General features: G+C 46.0%; 1 protein-coding gene across 1 annotated transcript in view; it reads left to right on the forward strand.

Annotated features, from left to right (window-relative positions):
• The window catches only part of nAChRbeta1 (nicotinic acetylcholine receptor beta1), a 33,170-nt gene extending 21,018 nt beyond the window's left edge, over nt 1-12,152 (forward strand). The window contains exons 5-6 of the mRNA XM_084599569.1: nt 2,733-3,801; nt 11,178-12,152. Of these exons, the coding sequence (XP_084455695.1) occupies nt 2,733-3,801; nt 11,178-11,348 (1,240 nt within the window). The 3' untranslated portion in view covers nt 11,349-12,152. The remainder of the gene's footprint in view (nt 1-2,732; nt 3,802-11,177) is intronic.
• Nucleotides 12,153-19,390: the final 7,238 nt, after the last annotated feature.

Here is a 19,390-nt window from a genome sequence, read left to right on the forward strand (position 1 = left end):
TACAGTTTTACAAAGTTGATGACTCTTAAATTTTGACGTTTATATCTTTATGCGCGTTCGATTGCAGCCTGTTCGTGCACTGCTTTCCTCTTCCCAGGCCTTCATTTGGTTCTTAAGCTCGGTTGTTTCTTTTTTTTTTATTATTACCTTTCATATATCTTCATTTTTCTTCGTCTTTAGCTGTCTGCTTTCTTCTCCGCCGTGCGTTTGCCGTGCCGCACGAAAATTCCAAACTTTTGTTCACATTCGCGGTCGCTCTTTTCCCGGTGCTGCGTGCTTTCCACCTGCCCCTTTCTCCCTCCCTGGTAGGCGACACGTTTTTTTTTCTCCTGTGCAACCTTTAATTCCCACTTCTTCCACCTTTCCTGACCCACTGCGTTCCGTTATTCAGTAGCCGTTTACCTGGTGTGGTGTCGTCCGTTTTTCATGTTTTTACTATATCTCTACCTCCATGCGGGTAGTCCACATTTAATTCATTCGAACTGAATGCCGACTTTTCTCGTGGCTTCAGGTGACGTACTGCATGAAACAACGGAATATACCATTTTGGACTGTTTTGCTAATGGGGTTACTGTGGCCAGCTTTAGTCAGCGCTTGAACGCACGTGTTGCATGTTTGACTTCTTCATACGGCCTATCTCCACAATGCCCTCTTTTCAAAACGAGTACATTTCTGGGCGTTAATTAGGTGCTTAAGGAATGCTAAAGCAAGCTGTGTGGCGAGTGAAGCGTGTTGTGCGAGTCTGAATTTGTACGCCCTCTCCAAGCTGTTTTCTTCGGAGCCCAACTCCTGTTATGTTGCTTACCCGAGGTGTTGCCGACGGACAAAATGGAAAATAAATTGGGTGATTGCTAACAGTACTGAGCCCCGTTAACCTACATATTTGTAAAATCTTGTCGCGAATAGCTCGAGACGACGCACAAGCAAACAAGAACGTACAGTGCGCGCGGTATCCATCCCACCGCACAGCGCGCATACGCGGGTGCTCGGAGGGCTGGCACACCAGTTGCTGGTGGCGCTCTCTGCGCTGCGGCGCCTCTTTCATCGCAAAGGCGGCCCACGTCGCTCTCATCCATTTCGCGACGCGGTCGACACACTGCCCAATCTTCTAGAACACTATATACCGCGGCCGTATACCGCTACCGCGCGCCGTCAGCCCAGCACGCGCTGATTGGTCCCTGCGTGCGGAGTCCGCTGGAATTTGACAGGTTGACAGAAACGTGGCACCATCTGTCGCCCTCGGGGTGATCTGCGCATGCGTACTTACGCTCGAGCTGTAGCGGTAGGCGGTAGCGGTAAGCGGTAGCGCTAAACTAAGTCTCTATTGGCTTCTCGTCTCGGTAACGTAATGCGCACTGCTTCAGACGGTGGTAACAGATTTTACGAACTTTATCTGCAAAGTAAAGTGCGACTATAAAATCATGATTTCGTGCGACGTGCAGGTCAAGCACGACCGCAGTGCCCCCCCCCCCCCCCCCCCCCGTCTCCTTTTCATTTTTCACTCCATCGGTAAGCGGGCATTACATGAGGGATTGAAACGATCTTTACATAACCGCCACATTTTCAGAACTGCTTATGCGTTTGTTTCTCTAAAGAGAAATTTCTTCATTTCGTACGGTTCTGTAGTGAACTTCTGTATAGGTACACATAAGCAGCGGTTCGACATTGGTGAAAGCTTGCACCAATGTTGGCCCTACACTGGCGTCCGGCCAAAACCCTCCTTTTTCGAATTTTTAGCTTAAACGCAAAATATTGTACGCTTGGTCCAATGTGGCTGCCAATATGCGGAAAATATTGAGCCAATGTAAAATGCCAACCGGTATATCCTGGTGATTACAGCAGGGCAGGCACAACATTGTGCCTGCTAAGTTAGAGTAGGCGGGGCGCATAAAGTGCAGGTACCACATCCAAATTACGGTAGAAGGCGAGCGAGAGCATATTAGTGAGAATGAAGCAGCCATGCAGGGGAGACCAGTGAAATGCGTACACCCAGCAATTATTTTTAGACGTATGATCATCCTTTACCGTAAGGTAGTGGCTCCTGCTAATTCTATCGGAATTTATGTTTGGGTATGTGTATGGGTAGAGGAAACATAATTTACTCGTGTTCATAAAATCGTTGATCCTGATGGCTCGAGTTTACCTCGTGTGAGGTGTGAAAACATTCATTGTTTTGCATAGTTTCCAAATTTATTTTTGGCAACTTTACATCTATCTCTGCTGTCGCTCTAGATTTAGTTTGAAGCTGACAGCTCAATTGATAAGTTACTTAATGTGAAGAATTGTAATAGCCAAATTTACCTGGAACCTGCAAAACTCGAAGTTACAGTATTTCTAAGCTGTTGACTTGTTCAGAATTGCTGCGTATGTGGACCAGATGCAGAGTTTGTCCTTAAAAGAAACATCGAGCAAAATTACATACCATTGAGGTCCTCGCTGAGAACTGATTAAACTGGCTTTATTCGGATATACTGACACTTCAGGGACAGCAAAAGACGCATTTACAGCTGTAAAATTTGAATTCGAAATTTTCGTGCAATTTGCTCTACTTTGGGAGTGAATTTAACAATGCAGCCTAGCCTCGTGGATTTACGGTAAAAAAGAACCTCTTGCCCTATGCACATTTTACTATACACGACTGGATATTTCCCGCCTAGAGCTTTTCTCGCTAGCTTTTTCTTTTAAATCTAAGTGACCGCAGGAGAGTGAGAGGTAGTTTGCGTGCTGCGCAGCGCGGACGGCAACTACGAGGTGCGCTACAAGTCGAACGTGCTCATCTACCCGAGCGGCCAGGTGATGTGGGTACCTCCGGCCATCTACCAAAGCTCGTGCACCATCGACGTGACGTACTTCCCGTTCGACCAGCAGAAGTGCGTGATGAAGTTCGGCTCGTGGACGTTCAACGGCGACCAAGTGTCCTTAAAGCTGTATAACGACAACTACTGGGTGGACCTGTCCGACTACTGGAAGAGCGGCACCTGGGACATCGTGGAGGTTCCGGCGTTCCTCAACCGGCACAACAACAGCAAGCAGCAGCGGCCCACGGAGACGGACATCTCCTTCTACATTACCATCCGCCGCAAGACGCTCTTCTACACGGTCAACCTGATCCTGCCCACGGTGCTCATCTCGTTCCTCTGCATCCTGGTCTTCTACCTGCCGGCCGAAGCCGGCGAGAAGGTGACGCTGGGCATCTCCATCTTGCTCTCGCTGGTCGTCTTCCTGCTGCTTGTCTCCAAGATCCTGCCGCCCACGTCGCTGGTGCTGCCGCTGATCGCCAAGTACCTGCTCTTCACCTTCCTCATGAACACCATGTCGATCCTGGTGACCGTGATCATCATCAACTGGAACTTCCGCGGCCCTCGCACGCACCGCATGCCCAACTGGATCCGCGTCCTCTTCCTCAAGTACCTGCCGGCCATGCTGCTCATGAAGCGGCCGCACAAGACGCGCCTGCGCTGGATGATGGAGATGCCGGGCGTCGGAATGCACCACTACCACCCGCGGCCGCCGCCGCAGCCACCCACGGCCGCGGTGCCCCCTCCACCACCACCGCCGCATCCGTCGGCCAAACACGGCGAGTGCCTCGAGCTGGCAGATGTGCACCACCCCAACTGCACGCGCAAGGCGGCGCCCCCGGCGGCCGCGCTGCAGGCGCCCGGCGGTGGCCGACGGGACTCGGCCGATGGCCGCGACTCCGCCGCGGGCGACGTGCTCTACCTCAGCCCGGAGGCGTACCGCGCCACCGAGGCTATCGAGTTCATCGCCGAGCATCTACGCTGCGAGGATGAGTACATTCAGGTACGTGCTGCTTTTCATTGCTCTGTCAGTATGCCACTGATGTACGGGCGCGAACAAAAGTAAACGGAGCACACTATTAAATTGGGCCCTGCGGTTTGGGCAGCCTGTTGGTGGATGCAGTGGATAAGTAATGTTTCTTTATTTGCGATATGGAATGTATAATTGCAATTATAACAGAATAGCGTGGCTTTGTTTAATTATGTCCGCCCCAGTATACGTTTCCTCTAACGAAGGCCGAATGAATCACGGAACCGCACTGGAAAACGCATATGCAGATTGTTTTTGACAGCTAGCTTGGACATCTGGCCTGACGTGTGGCGTACGCCGTGGTCAGTTAGAGCTCTCTTAGGATATCCGCAAGGCTGCAGAGCAGGACTATCCAGCTTTCTCAGAAGCTTTGCGAGGGAAGAAAATTTCGCCCTGACTTGGGGGTCGACCACTAACCGTTCAGAGCAGTCACTCTACCAACCAAATAGGCTATCAGATGTTAGATCGAGAACCTACTCCCCCCAAATAACGAAGGAAAGAAGCCAACAGTCGGCGAGGCCAAGGAAAGGGGTGGGGGTGGTACTTTATGTCTTTTTTTAATGTTTACTTGGATAATCACAGAAATTAGTAATGTAATCTCTTTAGGGGAAAAATAATTAAACACAAAGTAGAAGAAAAAACAACGTGCCGATAGTGGGAACCGAACCCACGACCTCCGAATATCGCGTCCGGTGCTCTTCCAACTGAGCTACATCGGCCGCTGTCCTCCCTGCTACTTGCTCGGGTATTTGTGTTGTCTGTATACGAACCTTGAGAGTGTTCACCAGAGCCACCCTCAGCCATAGCGGCGGACGTAGAATGTCCTTTGTTACCGCCAGCGTCACGTAGAACGTGATCAAGAGCGAGGGTGAAAGCTGTGCTAGAACCCTCTTACGCTACCTATGGCTTCAAGACTGCCAGAACCGAGACCCCCGTAAGCTACAAGCAGATCAATTAGGGGAAATGAGGGTGCTCGTTATAATACACGAAGGAAAGAAGCCAACAGTCGGCGAGGCCAAGGAAAGCGTTGGGGATGGTACTTTATGTCTTTCTTTTTTAATGTTTACTTGGATAATCACCGAAATTAGTAATGTAATCTCTTTAGGGGAAAGATAATTAAACACAAAGTAGAAGAAAAAACAACGTGCCGATGATGGGAACCGAACCCACGACCTCCGAATATCGTGGGTTCGGTTCCCACCATCGGCACGTTGTTTTATTGCGTTTATTGCACGTTGTTTTATATTTGCGTAAGAGCAAATATGCAGAACAATGGATCGGAAGACGAACAGTTGCAATACGGTATTTATAGTTTCCAAATACCTTCTCGTTGCAAATATTTGCATACTTCAACAGAACAAATGCAAGGTCTTGCCCGTATACCAGTGCAGTGAATGCAATCGTGACGTGCATATACGTCCGTTTCGTTGGGGAATAGTCACTTTTCGGCCTTGAAACACGGTGCAAATCTTTGAGCGACTCCCGGGACTGGGCGCACTGCCTGCACGTCTCATTTCAAGACCGCTGCCCAGATCGATAAGTCGATCGATCGCTTACTGTTCGTGCTGACAGCCGCTCTACCCCAGTCACTTTCACGCCGGGAGCGGTGTCGCCCTTGCCGTGATGCGCTGTGAGACAGCTCGCGTGCATTCCTTTATGTGATGTTTGTCCAATAATCGGTGATCGGCGCCATGGGCGTAATGGAGAAACGTGAGCACTGTGAATGTTGATAATTCCGAGAAATATATTTTGACCTATCACATGAGTTGGATCACTAAAAAATTTGGGGGTTAAGATGGATTAGTAAGCGGATTGTTCAACTCCCTTAGCCTTCTGCGCTTCCGTGGTTCTTCGAACACCTTCAAAAAATCTGTCCTGCCTATTGCCATGAAAAAAAAAAAAATTAAACAGTTTGCCCGAAAGCATTGTTACAGAATCTAATTTTTCCAAATTTAGGCAGCTATTAACTGGCCTTTTCAACCTCAATAGCCACTTTTCCTTGCGCTTCTCTCCCAGCAATCTGATTTGCTTGAAGTGCAGCTGTTGTTCCGTAATTTTCAATTTTTCCCCACTTAAGCTCAGTGTTGTCCTTTTTTACATATATCGTTTTTTTATGCTTATTGCACTTTAATGTCCCTATATTTTTGTTTGTATTGTTCTAATCACCTAATATTTTCTGCTTAATTAGTTATTCTTATTGAATTGCTGTGCTTTTAGTCTACTTGCTTATACAGGTCTATATATTCATATCGTTGTCTCCCCTTTCCCCCTCCCCCTTATGTATTGTTCCTGTTGGGACATTTAAGGAATCAATAAATGATAATGATAACGGCGATTATGAACCAATCATATTGTTACGGGGGTATCCGCTCTCTGCAACCTCAAGCTGAACAACCCAGCACCTCCACCAAGATGTTACGGGGGTAGTTCAGCTTGAGGTTGCAGAGAGCGGAGACGGGAGACAAGGCTTTCACACAATAGGCCTTTCCTGCAGGCACCAGCCGACACTGCTCGAACGTCGTCGTCGTCTTCGCCAAAACTCCCGAGATTCTTCTTTTTCCTTCTTATGCGCATATCAGTGCATGCACCGCCTAACGTAACAATATGATGGTGCCAAATATAAATATTTGCCAAGGCTCTCCCGAATATTGTCGGTTAGACTACCATAAAAAAAAAGTGGCCCACCGCGAAAATTTCAGTTACCAAATGAGTTGGACGACATGAAAGTTTGGGGACTAAGACAGATTAGTGGGCGGATTGAAGGAGTCTGATTAGTGTAATCCTCCAAGTTATTTAAAATATTGAGATTAATGTGGATATGTGAGTGGATTAGTATAATCGGTGAAGTCCGTCCAAAGTGGGGTTTTATAACATAAGAGGAAGAGATGACTCATTTATACTCTTTATTTTAAAATATAAAAATTAGATAAATTAATGTGAGAAAAAGCCCTCACCGGACCAGTATTGCTCCCCCAAATGTTGCTTCTCTTTTGACGAGTTTTCCCGTGAACCTCTTGAGAACTATAATTAATTATTGCTTAGGTGAACCCGGTAGTTCTCGCGAGAGTACAGCGGGCAGTTCGACCACGTTGCAGCCTTTTGACTAAGGTTCCTTTAGACAATCACTTTCAAAAGCATATGTCCTTAAATCAGTGGCGGCGATAGTTATTCATCGAGTTTTATGCACCATAAGTGTTTAGCCCGCTGAACTTTAACATAATGCGTGGCACGCATGCAAATTACTACAATCGTCTTAGTTATCCTGGTGTTGAGGATAGGAGAGTGTTCTCTCGCACATGTGACAAAATCCAGGACGGGAAAGCAACTCAACAAGGACGTGTAAACCGCAATAACGGAAATGCTTCGCGTCTGCGGGGCGTCACCACAGTACAAAATCCTAAGCGAAGGGTGGCCTGGAAACTTTTTTACTGTTTAGGAGGCTTAAGAGCTCGAAGCGATATTCTCGGATGCCTTATTCTGGTTCAGCATATGGTCTTCCGGGATTTCGTTTCAAATCGGTCAACATGTTTTAGCTTTTAGTGTCTTAGCAACCAAGTCCTCCATCATGCATTTAGCCGTTGTTTGTTTGTCCTCTTAATGAGCATGCCTCTGGCAGGCAGTAGTTGGCCAGTGACTAGGCCGGACGCTGATTGGTGAGCGGTTTGCACGACGCCATGTAATCACGTGCTCTGGCCGAACACGCAAAAAGTTATCAATATGGGCAGCACTTTCAGATGGGAATTAGACGCACAAATACCCTCGGGTCCTGAGTTACGCTATTCCCAGGCCATGCAGGCACTTTCGTATACGGCTTGGTGAAAGCAGGGCTTCATATCGATGTCGGGTTGTTTTTGACAATACAGTAGATTACAAATGTATGCTAATGATTATGCGCGGCCTGAAATTAACATCGAAATGCTGGTACACTTAATCCGAATATGACTTAACCAGGCTAAGTCGGCCGTAATTTTTAATGTCACCTGGGAACTCAGAAATAGATGAAATAGTGGAAACAGCGGTACGCATCATTTTTTTTTCCTCTCATGTGTAGGCAAGGAACTGAAAACGAACAAGGTAGAATGACTGCGGAACACCTTCTTGGAGGTTTATTGCATGTAACAGCAGACTTTACAGGCCGCAATTACGTTTGGTAACTTAGTTCCGCACAATTCACAGCCTGCAGCCGATACAATGACATCGCAGAAATGGATGGCCATGCTCCAGCCTTGTCCCTTTTGATTGTGCCAGATACCTCACTAATTACGCTTCGTGACTCAAAGCCACTGACAATGATTTGTTGACGCTGCGCAGCACCGACTCTGCTTCATCCCGCGTTTAAAGCAATTGTGGCGACTGTATCACGTGGAACGTTGTGAACAGAAAAGCTGAAAAATATATTCAGGACGAATGAATGAATTCTATTTTATCAGCAAACATTTCATTCATTTACTATCAGGGCCGTTCGGCGTTACAAAGAGGAGTGGGTAGTACAAAACAAAACAGCAAAAACAAAGAATACAGGTTCACTGGGCTGGTTAATGCAGGTGATCAAACACAGCAGACTCGAAGCAGTCTGGTGCGTTGATGGACGGAGGCGGGAAGGTGGTTCCAGTCCGTGCCAGTCATAGGAACAAATAAAGATTAGTCGTGCAGCTTAGCACGCCAACTTTGAATCTGTGGTCCATGCGGGATGAGAAATAAGTAGGAGTACTAAAAAGATATTGCTTTAGCTTTTCATTGGTGAAATAAATTTTGTGGAAAGGACATAACCGAGAAATGCGACGGCGTAAAAAAAGCTCAGGTAGATTTAATGTTTTCTTCATAAATGTGACACTGGCCAAATGAGAATAGTTAGACAGAATGAAACGAACAGAGCGATTTTGAATGGATTCGAGGGCTTGTATGAGTTATTTAGTGTGGGGATCCCAAACAGATGAGGCATAACTCAAGTTTCGGGCGCACAAGATACTTATAGAGAAGTACTTTCAGGGTCACAGGAGCAAGGGAAAAATTGCAGCGAAGGAAACCAAGCATTCGGCTAGCGTTATTAGCAATATGTTCAACATTGTTTCTGAGTGCACTGACGTTTTCGCGCGACAGCTGTTGTCGCAGTAGCCGCATAAAAAAAAAAAAAAAAGCCACTTGATTTAAAACCATGACGTCAAGACCGAAAATATTTCCTCACGCACCATTTTGTAGCAAGCGACGTTGCACCCCACACTCTGAAATTTGCGTGTAAAAATTGCATTGACTCATTGGAGCTTCACAGTTTTCTTGCAAGCTGATGACAACAGCTGTATTTCCGCTAAAATGGCGAGAATTGGGCCTAGTTGGTTATTCATATTGGTATTTCATTAGCTGTATTTCATTTTTGGACCATTTCTGGTTTGGAAAAAATGCATTTTCTATGCAAGCAGAGTACTTTTCTTTACGATGCGGTAATCAATCGTCGCAGGCAAACTTTAATTTGTTATCAGCGTATCATTTAAGGTGCATTATATATAGCTCACTTCTGGTATAGAAAACGCGGTAGACAATTCACTAGCGAATAAGCGCTGGCTGCATTGATTGGGAGCTGTACCGGCGCTTTTATTGGCATTGTTACCACGACGGAGCGTAATTTAGCTTCATAACTTAACATTTATTACTTGATCACACTAAATGAGGTCAATGAGCAGGGATATATAGAGCATAAAAAGCAATCAAGCTAATGGAGGAGTAATCGCATTATTTCAGTAGCATATTAGGCTATGGACTACCAAGAATTTCAGTAAATTGACTTGTAATTTCAGCTATATCAGTAAATTATCCTTTAAACAGAAAGCTTCAATGAAATAATTACAGGACGTAAATGTCCTGTCAAATGTCCTGCACTATAGCTGAAAAAAAAAAGAGACATATCTTTTCCTCCCACATATCGTTTAGATAACTTTCTTGCAGTGACAAGTCGTTTCAAGAAACCTCAGTTGATAGTCAGCGCTTGTTTGTGTTTTACTCTTCGTCTTTCGTCCTGTCTTGGGGCGCTGTGAGTGAAATGCAATGGACATAAATGTCGATTGTGACGAAAGCAGCTCTTACGAAGCCGGCTAAGAGTGGCGCTGGCGTAAGGAGCGTTAGCGTTTTAAAACAGGCAAACAAAACCAAGCATTTGGCAGAACAATGTCCTTTTTGAATCGGCTGTTTAGAGATGAGCTGACTGCGCCATGACACGAAGCGTTACCTTGACGAGTCATAATGTCGGATGACACACGACCGATGCATTTGATGCAACAGGTGTGCAGGGCTCCTGTCTGTAAGTCGAAAGCAGCCGTTTACTTCTGCCACGGCTGACTTTAGTGCGGATAGTGAACTCAGGCGGGATGCCCTGCTGCGCAGCGTCGGCGCCGTGCCTCTGTCGGCTGTGCTGCGCTTAACTATGACGTGGGCCGCGTCGTATTCATGTTGACTCTACTAAGGTGTTACAGAGGCTATAGACAAGAATTGTACGCTCACTTCGTCCGCCTGTACAATGCGGAACGGCGATTAACAATATTTCGCGAACATTATGTGGGTGCATTTTTAATTGCCGCCTACACTAAGGTCACGCAGTCGCAGTAGCCAGCAGTAACAAGACTATACACCTCGGATATAAACGAACAGATTATGTCCACTGATTTCGGATACTGATTGTTTTGAAAAGCCAGTATATTTTTCATGAATAATGCATTTCTGTTGCATTCACAGCAAAACGAACAGGCAAGAAGGTTACACTGACGGGGCGAGTGGTGCATTCACGAAATGCTTCTCTCTCGGTTCAAGTTTTTCGCTGCGCTCTCTGAATTTTGAGCTCCCACCTGCGGTTCGTTATTTTCATGCTCATCGTTTAGTACATTGCAGAAATTTTGTTTGTCCACCTTAATTATATGCTTGCTGACATATCATGTGCTCTGCAATGGCTTCCTTATCAGGATCATTACCGCAATCTTTATCATCCCACTCGTGAGCTTACTGGAAGAAAAGGGCCCTTCGCGAAATAAATTTCAATTTATATTGTTACGGACGAAGGAGGAAGGAGAGGGCAGTGGCGCGGGCAGGAACGCGCGCGCTAGGCCCGCTCAGATATTCGTTAAACGGAACTTGCTAGTGCATCCTGGCGCTTGCGCAATGTAAGGTGGAGTGATAATGACGGAGAAAGGTGATGTAGACGATGGGAAAATATTGAGGAACCGAGTAAAATGGGTGACCTAACAGCCCCAATCCGCTATCTGTTTTCGAAACACAGATCGGTGGGCTGAGCTTTATTTCCCTCGCCCCTAAAGTGTGCGCTGTCACAAATCGAGCCTGATCGCAGCAAACGTGTTTCACTGCAGATCCGCGAGGACTGGAAGTACGTGGCCATGGTGATCGACCGGCTGCAGCTGTACATCTTCTTCGCGGTCACCACGGCGGGCACCGTGGGTATCCTACTGGACGCGCCGCACATCTTCCAGTACGTGGACCAGGACAAGGTCATCGAGATCCACCGCGGCAAGCCCACGTGAGCGGGCCCCCAAGCATCTATACGTACAGTCTCTTCTATATACTCGGACCATAGGTCTAGGCGGACAAAAGAACAACACACGTGGCGTCATGCTGCTGCGCGACTTTCGGGCCACACCTCAAAGTACTATCTGGAAGTTGCCACTGATTGCTCAAGACTGTGTGCTGCGCCCCGGGGCGACGAGGAGAGACCGCCGACTGCTGCTGCTGTGCGCCGCCCCCCGATGCAGTCGGCGGCCGCGCGCGCGCGCTCAACGCGACACGACTATGTTTGCATTCGACGAGTAAAAATGTTTGTTCTCTCACGCGCCTTCTCTCTGGCCGCCGACGGCCCAACTCGCGCCCTGCTCAGGTAAGCGCCGCCTGGTTCCTGTGCTTCTTGCCTTCAGGGTGGCGCCTTCGAAGTGAGTGTGTCTTCTGAACATCGGATCAGACTGAGCTTCGTCACTGCCCGGTTCGTATTGCAGGGTCTTCGCGGGACGCGGACCCGCCATGTTTCTGAGGCGACGCTGTCGGCAGGATTAGACGGGCTAAATCGTGGCTTCGTGCCCTATTTCAAACCTGTTAGTCTTCGTTCTTGTTTGGCTGAAGGCGCTTAAGTGCCAAGATCGACATTTGCAAACAAGGCACAAAAACACACGGGCGCTTTTCTGCGACTCGCTCCGACTTTGTGCCCCTTAGCCGGTTGAACTGAGGGTTGGCCAGCACGACCGGTAAGTTGGGAAAGAATATGGACGTTTCGGCCTATGCCAATTGTTGACGAAAATGTAGGCATTCGCGTTGGGCTGAAAACACAGTTGGCGAAGCGTTGCAATATATATATATATATATATATATATATATATATATATATATATATATATATATAAAGGCTGTGTTGTCGCACAAACCTAATCAAAACAAGCGAACACACGTCTATGTGCAACGAACTCAAGACTCGTATTTTAAGAATTAACCGCTTTTTTTAAAAAGCGAAAGGTAGCAGGCACGTGCGCTGACCTGCTACTACTGACTCCGGGTCCATCTGCACGAGGAGCAAAAGGGCTTGCGTTGTTTGGTTTTAGTGTGCGGACGACTGTGTGTAGTGGGTGCGTGTGTGCGATTGTGAATTTGTTCCTTATCACGTGCTTATGCAAATTCCACCTCTGTTTTATATAAGGGTCGCTATAATCGAGCTGATTTTTTTTTTGTGTGTGTGTGACAACCAGTTGCAAACTTTCGTTGGAGTGAATTCAATGGCTGTCAGTAAACACCACTGTTTCGAAAACCGATAATTGTTTAGATTATGGCTAATGTACTTACTTAGCTGGACTCTGGAAGCTTGTTATTTTATATTGAAGAGCGTTCCTTGTTCAGCAGAACAAGCGTAGGTCCGTGAAGTTCTGTTATTCACTTCTCTCATTTCTTCTCATGTTACATGCTGGCGCTGGCGCAAATAATTTTTCAGCAGTATCGAGAATACTAAAGTAGAATCTTTTTCCAAGGCCTTGAAAAATGATTATGTGTTTTCTGCCGGGATTGTTTGCGTTGATTGTGGCTGTTTTTGAAAAAAAAAATGATAATATAAGAAAAAAAAAAAAGCTGACGGGCAGTACTTGTCTGCTTATTTCTTGCCGAGTTTGTGCGTCAGTTATTTCCACCCGAAACAGAGATAGTTTCGATTGGGCTGCGTTTTGTAATGAATATTTTGCTTGCTGCTTGCTCTACTGGTGATTCCAGTCATGTCAAAACATCGTTGGGCAGATTTATGTTTAGGCACCAGGTACAGCTACGCTGACTGGCCAGGGCTGCTACTTTCGCACTGGCATATCCAGAGTACGTCGGTTCATTGAACAGAGTGTTATTGAGTTTCAACGTCGTTTTGTGCTTTGAAATACTGATAAGTGATGGCTTGGATGTGGTGCGCGATTCGTATAACCGCGGAGAGTGTTTCCTCGGACGGGTGTGCTTCATCCAAATAAGCACAAGTACATTCGATCCTGGCATGATTGGACTACTAAAGAAACATGAAAGGAGCATGAGTAGAGAGGATGGCATAGCTAATGTTGCGCTGCTGGAAAAGTTTCAAGACAGGGTGTACTGTTATGTAGACTATCCTCGATTGAATAGGGAAGGACAAACTGAAAATAGTCAAATAAAGCAGGATTTTGTATGACTGGTTAGAAAATGAAAGCTCCTTCACATACGTGTCCTCACTGAGCTTTCTCACATGCTGTGGCCAAAATCGTTTTTTTTTTTTGTCCAGTAGGCAAACAGATAATCATCATACCATTAGCCCGTCTTTCCCGGAAAGAATGCGCTATATCTTGCTCATTTGTCTTATCTATTTTACCTATACTTCAACATGATTGCGTGTGGAGCGCATTCCCGCCTAGCGCAATGTGCCTTAAGAATGCTTGTGGAATAGCGCCATTCGATAATCGATGAGAGACCAACAAGACAAGTTGGAAACCTTATTATTAGTGCTATAGAAACAATGACAATGATAGTAAAAAAGAAAGCCGCGTATTAATGCATGAGATGCTGATACTGGTACCACTGAGCAGCTTTCTCACTTAACCTGCTCTGTGGGTAACGTAGACAGACGAAATAGAACATGCTCATCTCTATTCTAGCCAGCCTCGCAGACGAAATCCCAAATTCCAAAGTCGTCAAAACCTAACAAAAGCGAATGGAAGACAATGAATTACCCAGCATTGGTCAGCGAAACCCGGACTTCATCCATTCGTCTTCATAAAATCTACCTCCATCTGCAGTGTGGATGCTCTTAAGCTCCGCATCAAACCTTGCGGCAATAGAAGTGGGAGCTACAGCTCATGCTATAGAGACCTTGGACTGGAACTCTCAAATCGTCTCATACTCTTCGATACTCTGGCAATCGGGACGAGCCTAGCGCGATCGATAGTGTAGCCTTAACCCCCGACGTGCGAGCAGCTTCGAGAATTAGGCTCTTCGTTTTATAACGCCTGTTATTATTCCAGCTTCAGTGTCAGCAAGTTGATAGTATGGTGTAGAAAAGGCTTGCAAAACGTGTGAAATCCTTTGACTTCGCATGCCCCCCCCCCCCCCCCCCCCCCATCCCCCTCCCTTTGCGGCCACAAATCGACGAAAACAGTAGTTGTTTAGCATTTATAGCTGAGACAAAAAAAAAAAAAAAGGAAAGAACAATCTCATCAGGGAGGCGTTAATGTAAAGGAGCGTTACACATAGAACATGAAGGAAGGAGTGAGAAGGAAACAAGTGGCTACTACTGAAATCCATAGAAGAAGGGGATGACCAAGCTCGCAAGCTCTGTAAGAAGGATTTGGCATATTTCTCACCCGTGGTAAAACATACTGAAGGCAGTAAGTTGCGCATGAGGGACACCGCAATGGAGAAGGTTTGGTCAGTTTCGACCACCCGGAACTTGGTCAATAGCGGCTGTATGGTAAACTATACTGCAATTTTTCTGAAAATCGCACATTTAGCGATGAAGAGAGAAATAAGTACCAAGGGGTATGTTTTATTTTAGTCATGAAAAACTAACTTTTCGGTTTGTAATTTCTCTTTCTAAGCCTTGCAAATGTTTTAAGCATTTCTTTTACTCAGAAATAGATTAATTGTTCACGTATGTCACTCAGCTATATGACAAACGTGCAGTCTAACGAAAAGTATTCGATTAAATTAAAGACAACGCAATGAGCTAGAAGATCCAAAATGATAAGCGAATTGTCGAGGGTCACAAAGAGAAACAAACGTGAGTTAGGCATTGTAATCGAAATCAAGAACTGGGCATGACTGGGGCATGCAATGCAACAGCGAAATAACCAATGATGTGTTTGCGTACACATCAACATAACCATAAGCCCACAAAGAAAACGTGCACTGACTCATCGGCAGCTCCGCGTCGGGTTAGAGTAGTCCTGTCTCGAGGACCAGGACCAAGACTCACGTTGACGAGAATGAGTAATTACTCCGCATTGGGGGTTTCTCCTTATACATTGGAGAAACGGGCGAACTTTTCTGTGAAAGAATTCTTTTTTTCAGTTAAGAGAGGAAGTTTAGACCTTGTAACAGTGGAACAAGAAAATATGACGAGGCTTTGCAGTTATGCGAAGCAAACACAAGTGGAAATATAAATCTGCAGCTGCTTTACGAATTTAGAAATTATAATAGTTTACCCATAAGATGCCTGAACTGTATGAAGTTGCCATTTAAGTGAATGTTTTCGATGCTGAAACGCAAACGTTTACCGTCGCTAAAACTGAATATTTCAAGAAAGAAATATCGCATTCAGTGGATTTAAGTCCTGGTAATGGTGGACATCAATGAACAGGCGAAACTTGTTGACCAGTAATTCAGTTAACTGAAATTTTATACCAATTTCCACAGTTAGCAGCTTGCTGTGGAGTTTAGTAGTTGAGCGTTAGTAATATCCATGTCATTTCTTTAGAGTTTGGAAGCTCAATTTAGTACTAAGGCGCGAAAACAAGGCCCCTGACGAATGAAACTGAAACACGTGGCTGGTCGGAGAGCGCGCGCCGCAGTGCCCATGCACGAAAAGACGTCGCTTGGTAGTGTGCACGAAACACGGCCTACTCAGCCCTACCCAAAATAGTTGCACTTTTATTTTTGAAATTGATATGCCTACTGTTACAAGCTTGCACACGAATATTTACAATTAACTGCAACACCACAAAAATTAATTACGAAAATTAGTTACTAGATAGCAGCGAACTAGATGATGCTATTACTCTATTTCTCTGCTTCGGCCATAGATTGACAGCAATGTAATCACGAAAAATCATTGTTTTTATCTTCGAAGAACTTTATTTTCGATTAAAGTGAATGTCGTTTGCCAGTGAACCCGGTGCAGAGCAATAGAAGGAGCTACATTAAAGATTTACTTCAAAATATTATCAGACCACAACTCTCTGTTTCAAAGGCAGGAAGTTTCATCGAGATAAGTGTGGCGAAGACCTGACAACAGTATTTCTTCATCGTTGAAGTATTTTAATATCGCAGTCGCAGTGGATACGAGATAGAGCTATACCCTTAAGAGACTACGGCTTGCTTTCTTGAGAGCAAAGGACCAGCGCGAGTACCATACACGGACTTCGCCACGGATAGATTATCTCTATGACGCATACGGAAACGGACACGCGTGTTTCGCGTTGTGGGTGCTATTGACGAAAAATGTGGGTGTACTGCTGTAAGATTTTGCATCTGCAGAGGCGCAGACACTGACAGACTTGTCTGCGGAGTTATGTCCATTGAGGATGAAGGTCCTCAGCTATTCAGTTGCCTCTCCGATAATGGTATCGAGTATGACTGGGTTCGCGGCGTATACAACAAATCGGTGGGACATCTTCCGGGCTGCCGAAAACTGTGGGGTCTACTCACGTAGGTGAATTCTTATGGGTTCATAGTCACATCACTGAGGTCATTACTCGGAACATAAATCTTGCAAACATTATGTAAGCCGCCGCCTAAGGGGCAGCCTGGTTACCTGCTTCAAAATTGTTTACACCACTTGGTTGCAAAAAACGCCGGGAAAGTAGGTAACCAATAAGTGCAGCTGTAGAGAAGAGCTGCGCCCTATAGTAAGCACGCACGTTCATTTGCAGAATGTGCGAAGACGATGACAACCAGTGCTGGCTCCTAAGGTGTTGTCTGCAGTTCCCGTTTTCCCTCCGACCAAAGGTTTATGAACGCCTGCCTCCTCGTATGAGCTGAAAAAAAAAAAATGTTCGGGGCTTAGGATTGTTAAATTAGCAAACACAAAATTGACCAGCAGTCAGTATAGATGAACAGTTTGTTTTCTTGGTTCCTGAGATTTATCTTGCATATAATTTATAGTGTGAATGAATATAAACAGTTCCCAGAAAGAATACAGCACGCCAGTAGCGAAGCACCAAAACATGTCGGGATGTCCTATACACCAGTAAAGTTAATGCGGTTTCTTCGTTCCCTTTAAGTGGCGTGATAAGCTTTTGTGTTTTTCTCAGTAAGTATACAACGGCCATGAAGGTGCTAACCAGAGCTACGAGCGAATCTGGCGACAAATACCCTTTGAATCGCTAGTGCAACATACAACGTGGTCGCACTGAGGAGCCATTTCGTCCTTCATGAGGCATAAAAACTGCAAAAATGGCGGTCAAAGCTATTAAAGTGGTCATGTCATGGTCATCCACTATATTACAGTTTTGTAGTCTGGCAGATAATACTGGACCTTATTATTTTATTTTCAAAACGTGAGCACCCTAGACGCATTCTTTATTTCAAAATAAGTGACTGAAGTTGAGACCGCGAAGCTCCTCCCACCGAGAGCGATCGCCATGTTGAAACGCTTGATGACGTCACAGACCGCCACCTCATCGTTTGCTGCTTTGCCGACGCCGCAATGCTGCCGATACACTGTATTGTGTTCGCGCTTGCATAACTCCCAATGGGTGTAATCAGCATGTTTCTGAAAATAGAAAACAGGTTGTAGAGAAGCGCGATTTTAGATGTTGCCCACACATCCACCTTCTGTGCGACCGTCGGCCGATGGCAGCGCGGCCAGCACCGTCGTAAACACCGCCGCACCGGCCGTGCCTTCCGCAAGCTGTCCGAACTAGCGATAGGTCGGATACCTTGGGACAGTGTGAGATATGCTGTCAGAAACGCTAGCTCCGCTGCTTAGACGTCACAAAAATACTCATTTTACTATGAAGCAGCGGGGTTGAGAGCACGGAAGTTTCAAGATGGAGTGGCCCATATACTACAACGCATCAATCATCAATTAAAAAGTTTGAGGACACTTTGGCGACTAAAGTGATGAAGGGCGGAAGACTGAGTTCTGCATTCTGCTACGCAACTGTTGCGTATGTAGCGATGAATGCTGCTACGAGTAAAGTGAGCGACTACTCTTTCACATTCTGCGAGTGCATTTATTCAATGAATTCAGCTTGGCAGCGACGAGATCGCACTCCTTGTACCTTCGCAGTTCTACGTTTACTGTTGTGTGGCTGATTTTACCGGGTGCGCGGTATTAATTAGTAAATAATAATTACACAACTGGCATTATTTAGTAAGTGTGAATTAGGTATAAATTAATTATTAATTAATTACGCGCACATCTGTCACCATTCAGCAACTATGAAATACTTAGTCATTGCTTAGTAATTAGTAATTATTTAGCAATGCTAATTAGTAACTTATTGATGAATCAGTCAATACTTAGTAATTGATCATTGATTGTTATATGTCCATATAAGGCCACGGGCTCTCTGATTGGTCGAGACCACCATGACGTCATCCCATCTCGACCAATCAGAGCCGCCGCAAAAGCGTGACACATTTGCTGACGACCACAATGAGGCAATAAAGCTTTTCGTCTAAAAGTGCCGTCCGCTATGGCTTCGATGCGAAGCAATCTATATAGGCTTCTAAGAGTGTACGATGGGGGCTAGTTGGCGATGCTTGAACTTATGACTGAAACCACGCAAAGGACGATGCACAGGGAAGAAGTTGTCGAAGCGCTCGTCCTGTCCACTTCTTACCTGTGTATCGTCCTTTGCGTGGTTTCAGTTCTTAGTTCTATATAGGCGTAGCGACGATTAGGGGAAGTAGACGACCAGAGCGCCGTCGTCCGCCGCGCTCGCTGGCGGCACTATTGCGGTAAGCTTGCGGCATCCGGCGCTGCTGTAAGCCTCATGAGCTTACCGTCTACTTTCATCATGTGGTTGGGGCAAGACTTGGGCCTGGCAACGTTAACCTCAGACGGGACGGTGTACTGAGTGCCTCGATATAGCGCGCTGTAGCCTGTTGCTGCGTTGCCGGGTGGTACTCAAATATTGTACTAAAGCACCGTCGGATGGCACTCTAATACCCTGCGCATATTGTGTTGCTTTTCAGACGTGTTTCAGTGTACAATGTGTACGTGGTTCGAGTGGGCCAGCTCGTGCGCCTTTCATACTCAGGCGCCGACGTGCACCTGAATCCCGTCCATAGACGTCGCTATTTAATTGGATTAAAAGCGCTAAAAGAGATCGACAAGCTCAGTTGGCGGTAACCACGGTTA

Source organism: Amblyomma maculatum, chromosome 3 (genome assembly GCF_055883805.1).
Source record: "Amblyomma maculatum isolate TAMU_Amacu chromosome 3, ASM5588380v1, whole genome shotgun sequence".
Taxonomy (NCBI): domain Eukaryota; kingdom Metazoa; phylum Arthropoda; class Arachnida; order Ixodida; family Ixodidae; genus Amblyomma; species Amblyomma maculatum.